The sequence below is a fragment of the Asterias amurensis genome, chromosome 22 (assembly GCF_032118995.1).
Source record: "Asterias amurensis chromosome 22, ASM3211899v1".
Taxonomy (NCBI): Eukaryota; Metazoa; Echinodermata; class Asteroidea; order Forcipulatida; family Asteriidae; genus Asterias; species Asterias amurensis.
Genome location: NC_092669.1, coordinates 219,360 through 230,961, shown reverse-complemented (window position 1 = coordinate 230,961; position 11,602 = coordinate 219,360). Strand labels below are relative to the sequence as shown.

The window sequence follows — 11,602 nt, the reverse complement described above, 5'->3', positions numbered from 1 at the left end:
CACGTGTATAATCAATAGGACTTCCGCATAAAATGTCAACAATGTCACCGTAGGGTTTGGATAGAGGGCGCCCTATACTGGGACCGCAAACTTCGAACTCTCAGGACCCAATTTTGCTTAGCAATTTCTTGGCTAAGCAAGAACATTACAAGGATACAAGTCGAAGCAATTGTAACTGGGTGTTATTCTGGTTGGTAACCTATTTTCGCCAAAGAAACGTTTATTGTGCTAAGCAAGTTTTTGTGCTTACAAGCTTTTTGAAAATAATGGAGCCCAATATTTTGTAAAACCGAATTATACGCTGCACATTCTTTTACCTGAGAAAAAGATGTACAGAGTGATTATTGAGATTCCACAAAATTGTTGTCATAGGAAGGTTTCCTTGTAGTAAATTTTAACTTGTATTTACTCCTAAATATCGTGGGGTTCACTATCCACAATTTCTGAGTATAAAATTTAGTTTCAGTAAAATAATGTGGATGCGATAGTTCTTATAAACACTAAACCATACGTTCAAACTCTTTCTTATTATGAACACTTTTTAGTCTCTGAGCAGGGATACGAATAGCCCACATCGTTAAGCTGCTCATGGCTGTCTTTTAACATCGATCTCGCTAGGGCCATAGAGCTCCATGGCTAGGGTACGAATACGAAGTGCAGGGAAAAGCACAACATTTATCAATGAACCACAGATTGCTCAGATATTTAGGCAATTTTATTAATCCGCCAACAGTTATCTTTCGACAAGAAAAGGGAGATTAGATTGTGAGAATGATTTAGTTTGTTAAGTAGCTTAAGTTGCTAATCGCAAAACAAATAACAGCGCGCAATACCAATGCGCAAAGGCCATTCACCTCCCCCTCCACACTTCTTATACTAGCCCCCGCCCCCCCCCCCCCCCCCCTCCGTTCAGAAATCTGCTGATAAATTGTTGGAATATAGCGCCCCCTTGTGATTGAAAATCACCAGATGAAATCATCACACGTGCAAAATGGCGGCGGTAAGTTGGCGGTTGTTGATAATTTTTGTAAAAAGTCTTGTTCATTTTCTTCATAATACTGATTGTTGTTGGTATTTAATGTTAACTTTTAGTCATCGTATTACAGTTGGCCTTTAGTTACTCTGTAAAACTTGTAGATTCAGTTCGATTTTGTTGTAAAAAACTGTGGATTATTCCACGACACGGACGTTGTCAAGGAAGCATAGTTTGAAACTTTGTGTGCACAAATTGATTGAAGCCCAACTCGACCTACACACAACAAGTGCTGAACAACTGAACTCAGGGATAACTTTCCGTATGGCGCCACCACTTTTTCACTCATTTTTACAAAAAGGGATATATCTCATTGAGGTAAATTAGATACTATATTATTTCATATCGAATGAAAAACTGGTGGCGCCATACGGAAACTTTTCCAAACTCAGCGCGCTCACAACAGTTGAGTTGGTTATGTAGTCTAATTTCTTAATATTAATAACATGACAATCCGGGGGGGGGGGGGGGGGGGGGGGGTGTCAGTTGGAAAATGTCCGTCCCCGTATCCTGTCACCATTTTTTTTATTCGTTATTATAATTTATATTAATTATATTAATTGTTTTAAAAATAAAAATATTAGTTAATGATAACTATTAATATTTTGTTTAATATTAAAAAAATAATTATTCCATTAAAAATAAAATTGATAGTTTACTGATGTAATGGAATACTATTCTAAACTTAAACTTAGTCTAAACTAAATAAAACAAAAACTAAGTAGGCCTCAGCTCAGTTTCCTTTTTAGATTTAGGTTTGCTTTTGTTTGTGTGAAACTTTGGTCTTGCCTTGGTTTTTTGGGAAAAACTAGTGGCAGGAAACGGATATTGTCTTTGTCCTTCCGACTGCCACTAATCACTAGTTCACTCGACATGGTTCATTAATGTTACCAAACTAGCAATATCTCAGTCACCCATGACTGGGTAAACTAAATATCTGTTAGTCAATCATTCTGTATTATGGCGATTCATGGTTTAGTTTGGTAAAGAAAGTACAGTTCAATTTAAAAAAAAAGATACGACTTTTAATTTAATTTCATTATGAATAAAAAATTGGCATTCAGATATGGAAATTTATGAGGTTTGAATTAATCTCTGATGACAGTGATGATGTTGTTACTACTGTAAGTTTATCAAATTATAAATTGTTTTTGGTTTCTATCAACACAGTCAACAGCTCAGAAGGTTGCAGAAGTCCGTGAGGTGACTCGTATGGAGCGAATCGGAGCTCATTCTCACATACGAGGGCTTGGATTGGACGATGCATTGGATGCAAGGAAAGTGTCTCAGGGGATGGTGGGACAGACTGAGGCACGAAGAGCGGCTGGGGTCATCTTAGAAATGATTAAGGTAAACCAATCAGACCCCCCCCCCCCAACCCGTCCCCCAAAAAGAGAATGATGTAAAATGGAAAATAAAATGGTTGTTAAGCCTGGTTCATACTTCCTGCGAATGCGATACAAATGTTGACAACACAAATTCGCAAATAAAAATTCACCCCGAACAAAGATATTGACTAAATAGGGACACCACCAATATAGGGCTAGTTAGCTCAGTTGGTAGAGCGCCGGCACGTTAATCCATTGGAATCCCACTCTAGTCAATTCTTTGTTCAACCCCTAAAATCAATACAAATTCACATCAACTCTGGCAAAGCATTCGCTGCGAAACATAGTAATTTATGTCAAAATTTGCTTCACATGCACAGGAAGTATGAACCGGGCTTAAGTTTTTCATGTCATTGTAAAACCATAACTTTTTACCTTACATAACTTTTGTGTTCTCATCAGGAAGGAAAGATAGCAGGGAGAGCTATTTTAATCGCTGGGCAACCGGGAACTGGAAAAACTGCGCTTGCTATGGGTAAGATTACATACTCTGTCTGAAGCTACAAAATATACATTTTGAAATTAGATCTTTTTAGTTTTTTTTTTTTTCTTTTTTTTTTCGCATTACAAAGTTCCAGTTTGGGTATGTATGAATGTTGAAAGAAAGAAAAGTTCACAAAATGTCTTATTTTGTTTGGTAAGCAGTTTGAATTGGCTATTTTTTTATATATTTTTTTCTGAAAAGTATTGTGTATTTAGGATGAATTTGTCAACAAATTATATTTCTCAAACTATTTTTATTTTATTTTTGAAGGTATGGCCCAAAGTCTCGGTCAGGACACACCATTTACATCAATCGCTGGAAGTGAGATCTTCTCTCTTGAAATGAGTAAAACAGAAGCTTTGACGCAAGCTTTTAGACGATCAATCGGAATCAGAATCAAGTAAGGATTTAATGTAGCCATGTCTTTTGATTATTTAGGTTTTTTTCCGCTTGTATAAAATAATTGAACTACTTGTACTCCAGTGTAATTTTTTATCTCAGCAGACATTATTTGTTGTTGTCAATTTGAATTGTATCAGCCCTTTTTGTAATAAAAAAAATCTTTATAACATATCCAAAAAAACAAATTCCTATTAATTGAAACTGCATTGCCTAAAGAGATTTAGAAGTTTTCTAATAGTTAACACTTAATGTCCAACCTTTGTTTTTAAGATGTAGTTGTTATCGTGATCATTTTTGTTTCAGTGCCAAATATCGGGAAGCTTTGAAATACTGTGAAATCAAGTGCTAAATTGCTCTTATTTTTTATTTTAGGGAAGAAACAGAGATAATTGAAGGTGAAGTTGTAGAGATTCAGATTGATAGACCAGCAACAGGACAGGTAAGATAACTTGAACAACTTTGTTTCAAAACAAAATCACTAAATGGCCTGACGCTTCAACTCGAGCAGAGTCTTTCTCAAGGAGAAAGGGAATGTCATGATTAATAATATTTATAGCAGGGGTTAATGAAGTTTATTCTCCTTAGCTTGTGTTTGAAAACAATTATGGTTAATAATTACCAGTCAATCTACAAGGCAGTACTAATTCAGCATCCAGCAACAGAGTCCAGTATCCTCCTGAAGATGATCAGAGCATACTGATTAAAACATCGCGTTGTCAACCACCGGCTCTTTTCAAAACCAACACTACTTAAAAGAGATTCATGCACATAGTACTACAATCTTTATATTTTTGTGTAACAGGGTGCCAAAGTGGGTAAACTGACTTTGAAGACAACTGAAATGGAGACAGTTTATGACCTCGGAACTAAAATGATTGAGAGTTTGACAAAAGAGAAAGTGCAAGCTGGGTAAGCCTCGTCTGTTTGCTCAAGAAAACTTTATAAAATGAGGGTTTTTTTGTTGTCCTTCATGAGAGAAAGTAAGAGGGCAAGTCTAAGAAAAAAAATCCCTTCCATAATGTTGTGCATTTTTAAATATTTTGAATACATGTGTATTTGATGTTCTGTGTAATATTCCCTCACCATTTTAGATTAACTAATTTTGTGATTTTTTAGTTTTTGGTGTCTGTTGTTTTATACGCCTCTGTACTTGTACGTATTCTCATTGTCTTTATTCTTTGTGTACAAAAGGAAATCAACTTTTATGTTTTTATTATGACAATAGATATTTTGAATCCTTGAATCTTGAATCTTTTGGGGTTTGCTGAGAAAGTGTTCTTATGGTGGTACCCTGCACTAACTTCTCATTCAAATAGGAGCCATTGATACATCTTTGTGATCAGCTCTACATAAATACAGTTGACTTTCGTTTTACAAGGTCTGCTGGAATAGACCGTGCTTGTGTCTTCCGATGTTTTTCAGACATAGAAACACGCATGGGATAGTTTAGAACCAGTGATTAACCTTGTATAAATTGACGTCTTTTATCTTCCGAGCTCGTATTTAATGAGAGTCGACTTATAATATAACATGCAGAATTGAATCCAAAATGGAGATTAACTTTCTTGGTCTTTCTTTTTGCAGTGACATCATAACTATTGATAAAGCTACGGGGAAAATAACTAAACTTGGCCGATCCTTCACAAGAGCCAGGGACTATGATGCCATGGGTCCACAGGTAGGTTCCACTTTCCTTATAATAACAATAGCACATAACACACAAAAGGAGCCAGACTACTTTTACCTCAAGCCTCACTTTAAGTCCAGTTCATTCTTTCCTTTTGGTGATGCTGACAATCAGGGCCGAATTTCATAGCTCTGTTTACCGTAAGCAAAGATTATGTATTTATGGAATAAAGAGCTCTGGCTTAAGTTAAGAATATTTCACGGAGTGGGAGGGAAGTTTGGCTAGTACGTGTGCAAACTCCATGTTACTAGGCATTTATGGCTTACACAGCTAGGGCAGAAATATGGCGCTTGCACAGTAAGTGGAGAATGGTGATTGAAAGCGCAGAATACAATGGTATGCAGAGCCTGTTGTTCTTTGTTTTGTGTAATTCGCTTGGAAGTATGAATCAGGCTTTAGGCATGCAGTTATTAGTAACAGAAAATATAATGTAAAGATGTATCATGATCTGTTTTGATTTGTTGTTGTTCAGACAAAGTTTGTCCAGTGCCCTGAGGGTGAGCTGCAGAAGAGGAAAGAAGTGGTTCACACGGTCACTCTTCATGAAATAGACGTCATTAATAGCCGGACTCAAGGATTCCTCGCTTTATTCTCAGGTTAGTCTCCATTAACAATACTAATTACTAGTTCCTATATAGTGCATTTTACAATAACGTATCAATTTGCACTTTGTAAGAAGTGCAGCAGCTTTGGAAAGTATAAAGGCCAGTTTACAGTCCATCGCACGATGGAAATTTTGACGTGCGACACTGGTTATAGTCATCACTGAGGCCTAAAAGCTGTGTCTTTTTTAGATCGCGCGTCAAGATTTCTATCGCGCAACTGACTATAAACCGGCCTTAATGCATTTTGAGAATAACATATTATGTTTTTTTTTTCAACAAAAATTTGAATACGAGAGCTTCTCAGATTTTATTTTGTCCTGTGTACATTTAACCGCTCCAGATTTTCAGCAATATCTCAAAATCTCCATCACCCATAGAGGTTTGAAACTAACTGTCGATTCCAATTACCAAACAGGTGTAACCCGTTTAAGCATCTTTATGAAATGGGACCCTAGTCTTGCTCAACATTACACCCATTATCTTCATTGATTGAGATTCTTCTACTTTGTGATTCTAGGAGATACTGGTGAGATTAAAAGTGAAGTAAGAGAACAGATTAATGCAAAGGTTGCAGAATGGAGAGAGGAAGGAAAAGCAGATATTGTTCCAGGGGTAAGTAGTCGTCCTTCACTTGTTTTTCTTAAAACCAATCATTCTCCTTTTCCATTCAAATTTTTCACAAAGAGCACCATTAATTTGGATAAATGTTTACCCAAGATTTTTATTTATGGATGAGTTTTTCATGTTGGATGGGATCTTACAAATATTTGTATTGGTTGTGTTTTGTATGCAGGTCCTATTTGTTGATGAGGTCCACATGCTAGACATTGAGTGTTTCTCGTTCTTGAACCGCGCCCTAGAGAATGACATGGCACCTGTTGTTATCATGGCAACCAACAGAGGTATCACAAGGTATGATGTCATAGACTCTTAGACTTTAACTCAAAGTCCAGTTTTATTTTCAAGGATATGTCATCTCTTCAGTCATGACACTGCACCACTTGCCATTCAACCACTTACCACTTTATTTATATTAAACTATTCAAACCACATACTTAACTGATTATTACATTCGGTTTGTCCTTCTGGCCACTGGTCATTCATTTTGGACACCTGACCACTGGTCACTACTCATAGTGATCAGTATAATTCCATCCATTCTAACATCGATCTATTATTATTATTTGTAGGATTCGAGGCACTCAGTACAAGAGTCCCTATGGCATACCCATCGACCTTCTTGATCGTTTAGGTCTGCATTCATTTTGGCCATTTGACCACTGGTCACTTGTCAAAGTGACCACCATTCTAACATTGTATTATTCTGTTTTTAGGATTCGAGGCACTCAGTACAAGAGTCCCCATGGCATACCCATCGACCTTCTTGATCGCCTTCTTATCATCACAACGTCTACTTACTCAGAGAAGGAAATGAAGCAGATTCTTACCATTAGGTCAGTAAATTACAAGATTGCTCTATTATTCTGAGTTGCCTGCTTGGCATGATGGTGGGTAATGCTTATCCCTATTAGGGGAGGACTTGTCTGGTCTTTTTTGTGGTTCAAGAACCGAACGGTCAGCCGCTTTGAAAGTGGCTCTCTGTCACTATTGGCTTTCCCTGACAGGGTTCTTTGTTTTGCTTCTAATTGTTTTAGTGTACCACCCCCCCCCCCCTTGTAGGCTGTTTCCTACATGTTTCTGCCCGCCAAGCCAGGGTTCCTCAGTACTTTGCAAAGTGTTTTTATATTTTTGTGTTCTTCTTTAAACTATTGTATTATTTGATCTTGTTTGTGAGTCTTGCTGAACTTTAAAATACTTAAAACTAAGTCCTAGTCTGAAATCAAATTATAAATGGTGATTAATTTTTCATGATTGTATATTGTCTTAGATGTGAAGAAGAAGATGTTGAGATGTCTGAAGATGCTGTTACTGTCTTGACTCGTATTGGCATGGAAACCTCTCTAAGATACAGCATTCAGCTCATTACAGCCGCTAACCTCGTCTGTAGAAAGAGAAAGGTATGTTGACAAAAACAATTGTAATTTTATATGTCTGTTGATTTGGTCAATTAAATAATTTAAAATGAAATAAAATAGCACTAGAACTGATTTTAATGTTTTTTAATTTCTAAATGTTTTTACTGTATGTGAGCATTTAAAATACCCTGTATAGTAAAGAGCAATCGAATTGAATTGAATTGAATTATTTTGCTATGAATAAAATAAGTTATGCTCTTTGAACTGCTTCTCTAGTGCTGAGAATACTGTTCCCAAAGATCTCTTTGGAATCCTAACTCCAGGGGTTATCAAGACTTGCAGATTCCAACATTACAATGTACATCCTAAGATCTGGATCCCAGTTTTAGACTCTTTGTTGTTGAGGGGGGGGGGGGGTCAGCAATGAATCTCTCCCACAGTGACTTGATTTGACATATACTGTTACTCATAGAACTTATATGAGTGAAAGGTTTGGTTCTCTGCGCGGATCACATTTTTATCCTTAAGCTTATTTAACAAGTAATTTTTATGACTGATTTGTTGATTTTCAGGGGACAGAAGTTGGCGTTGATGACATAAAGAAAGTTTATTCCCTGTTTCTGGATGAGTCAAGATCGACACAATTCCTCAAGGAATATCAACAAGAGTTCATGTTTAATGAAGTAAACGGTAAGTCTTGTCCTTTAACCGTCTTGCGACTTGGTAATAGCTTGAAAGCACTGGACACTTTGGGAATAATTGTTAGCATAAAAACTTACTTGGCAACTTCGACGACCAATTGAGCTCAAATTTTCAGAGGTTTGTTATTTTGTGCATATGTTGTTGAGATACACCAAGTGAGAAGACTGGTCTTTGACAATTACCAAAGGTGTACAGTGTCTTTAATTTAAAGCCACATCGGCTTAAATTTTCTAAACTGGCCTTAAGTTACAATACTTTTAACTGTGTCGAGGCACAGCAAATGTTTTTGAATACAGACCTAAATTGGTTAATACTCAATTACAAAACTGCCGGACTTGTGAAAAGTTACTGGCCTGACACTAAAACTGCTGGCTTTGGGCCTGTGGTCCAGTGTTAATTCCCTGTGCTATTTCCCTGCTAAAGAAAGTGTTATTTCTAGGAGTTTGCCTTGGTAAGAACATTAAGTGTGAAAGGGCCATACAAATTTTCCTGAGAATTTTCCATGCAATTCATCTAGTGTGAAGGGGACGTTCTGATGACAGTTTCTTATTTTTATTCTTTCTTTTTCACAGAGGATGAGATGGAAACGTCATGAGACCTGCTTGTAATAAACTCCAACAGTGCACCTTTATTGGGCAACCAACATGGAAACGTCATGAGACCTGCTTGTAATAAACTCTAACAGTACATCTTTATTGGGAACCAACATCTTCAAGTTCCATGCAGGGTTTGCCCTTAATGTTTTCAGTGACTAGCCAGCCACACCAGTGAGTTTGTCTAGTCGTTTCACTAGTCCCCAAGGTTTTCACTTGTCCATATTTCATATAAAATAAGGATGCTTTTCAACACTGAACTAGCCAGCCAGACCACTTGGAGTAAAGTTTGGCTTGTCCTCTGTTATTTTACCTGGCATTTGGCCAGTGGACTGGTGTTAAGGGAGAACCATGCTGTATATACACGTGTGAATGTAATATTTTACTGCAGTACATAAACAAGGTTCCAGACTATTTTTACTTTAGCCTCCTTGTCGTTACATTGATCTGTATAATATGATAAGGATAGATGCCCAGAGTGATGCTATCATCTTGAGATGATCAATGACAAGAAATACATTTCAAATGTGAACTGCAAGTACCAAAAAAGTTGCTGTATTCAAGAAATAATTGTGACATCTTAAAATGCTTTGTTAGTTATTTGGTTGTAAATTTGATATCACAGGCTGGCAATGTTTATACATTGCATTCCAGAGACTGTTTTCTTTGAGAAAGTTTGCCCTTTAAAATAAGGTCTTTCTTTTTGGAAAATTTGCCCTTTAAAATGAGGTTTTTTCTTTTGAGGTTTGCCCTTTAAGAGGAGATCTTTCCCCAGACACCAATATCATCTTCCCATTCATTATTGGATACATCTGACCACTAGAGGGAGCTCTTGTACCAATTATTTTTAAGGGTTAGACGAACATCTGTTTATTAAATCAAGTGTTGAGTTTCATTTCTTATTGTCTGTTATACTCGACTGGTTTTTTAATTACAAGATTTGGCATTTAAGAAACAGACATGCCTGTTGCAAACCCCAAGGGATCTTCTTTTAATAGTTTATTCTTCCAATATGATTTGAAGTAATTGCAGTGCTTTGTAATAAGTTGTCAATAAGGAATTGTTTTACTGAATTTTGATAAATTCTGACAAATTCACTGTTTTAGATATCAACCAAGGAAAATGTTTGGGGTGTTAGAAAGTTGTTAATAACTTTCTGCATTTTTATTTGTACTCCCCCCGTTTTATTTTCATTAATGTTTGATGACATTTGCAGACATTTTTCATTCCACATTTTTTGCTATTTTATATTCTCGGACTTACATTTTGTACATTGTGTGACCCGTTAAATAAAATGTAGATAACAGTTGTGAACATTCTTTTGAATTTATTATTTTCTTTTTCTCTCTTTTGTTTTGTAAGAGACATTGTGAGATTGCCACAGCTAAGGCTCTGGTACTAGTTACTTCACTATTATTAGTTGATCAATAATTTATAAGATGTTTCTGAAGTGTTCTTTGTATTGTGATACCCAGGTCCATATGCAGTGTATGTTATGACCGCATCATAGAATGTAAAAAATAATTACCAGTCTGCAAATAATAGCAACAAACAAAAACACATTTCTTATCGCACTGCTTTTAATCTTAAGTTGAATAAACCTGTTTTTGATACAACATTCTGATAAAACTTGTGATAATTTTTGACTATCTTATGTCATTATGTAGTTTTTATTAATTGGGGGAAAGATGTATGATGCCGATAGAGGGCAGTGTTTATTTTAATTCCCCGCTATTTTGTCGGCTCTATGATAACCAAAATAATTACTGTTCAATAATTTTTGGAAAATGCTTCTTTGTCAAACCATGGTAAAACAGACCAGAAATGTTTTAATTCCCATGCATTTCGTCACTTCCTTCTGTACTAGTTAACATTTATGTAGTATGTTATCTACTTATTTATTTACATGGAGTAAGCCAATTTCCTTTAAGCCTCATTCCCTTGAGACCGACAGATATACAGCCGGGTTTTCCTATCTTACTCTATCGTAGAATTCCTCGCATTCCGTAAAGCAGGCGATTCAATCCTTATAACATGCCTTTCCTTTAAGATATTTATATTTCACGTTGAGCTTGTGGGCCAGACGGCAGTGTAAGGGACCGTCTTAAAAGGTTACAAGATGGTATCAGGATCTTCTTCAAGGGATATGAAGACAGTGAATGAAATGACCTTCTTTCTAAGCCATCTTCTTATTATTTCGATATCTTCGTCTTATTGTCACAACAACGACAACAACAACAGACACTACAATAGTATCATCGAAATCAAGGGTGACTTCTTAAAACAACGTCATCGTTAAGATCTAGCCCAACTGTAACTAGATTTAAACAATGGTATCATTGTTCTGCTTTTGTTGTGGTCTGTCATTCCTTCCTCCATGGTCATAGGGGGACTTTTTTCAATGGTTCTGTGTGTGAAATATCCTCGTTTACTCACACGTCTTAAACACCATTTGGGAGTTTCCTTATAAGGACAAAAGTAAAGTCAGAGGCGAAATTGTGTTTTTTCGATAAAGAAGTATGGTTACAACATTATTTAAACCTTTTGGAATGTCGAAGTTACCATCAATTGAAACTTCGTGTAAAGAGGGAAATATTTTCTATGTCATCTGAAATGTCAAATAAAAACGCCACAAATCGAAAATATTTTAAGACCCACAAATCTTTCCTAAAAGGAACGATCACTTAACAGCAAACAAGAACAGAATTGTTGAAATTCTTAACACGATATTA

At 36.2% G+C, this 11,602-nt stretch overlaps 1 protein-coding gene across 2 annotated transcripts; it reads left to right on the top strand.

The window, feature by feature from the left end:
• The first annotated feature begins 964 nt into the window (after positions 1-964).
• Positions 965-10,499, top strand: LOC139953873 (ruvB-like 2). 2 transcript variants are annotated; one of them, XR_011788021.1, is made up of 15 exons: positions 965-1,000; positions 2,204-2,383; positions 2,824-2,896; positions 3,176-3,305; positions 3,680-3,746; positions 4,110-4,216; positions 4,892-4,985; positions 5,467-5,590; positions 6,117-6,211; positions 6,393-6,511; positions 6,934-7,053; positions 7,488-7,617; positions 8,148-8,265; positions 8,850-8,923; positions 8,987-10,499. XR_011788021.1 is itself a non-coding variant. In XM_071953463.1 (14 exons), the coding sequence occupies exons 1-14, from the start codon at positions 992-994 to the stop codon at positions 8,870-8,872; spliced, it is 1,389 nt and encodes a 462-aa protein (XP_071809564.1). In that variant the 5' UTR covers positions 965-991; the 3' UTR covers positions 8,873-10,499. The 2 variants fall into 2 exon arrangements, 1 of the variants encoding a protein (XP_071809564.1); XM_071953463.1 differs by having other exon boundaries at positions 8,850-10,499.
• Positions 10,500-11,602: the final 1,103 nt, after the last annotated feature.

Bases quoted from the DNA above. Each gene is read 5' to 3' on its own strand.
- LOC139953873 (XM_071953463.1), top strand. The intron at 3,306-3,679 runs GTAAGGATTTAA...TTTTTATTTTAG, and splicing joins TCAATCGGAATCAGAATCAA to GGAAGAAACAGAGATAATTG. The intron at 4,217-4,891 runs GTAAGCCTCGTC...TTCTTTTTGCAG, and splicing joins AAAGAGAAAGTGCAAGCTGG to TGACATCATAACTATTGATA.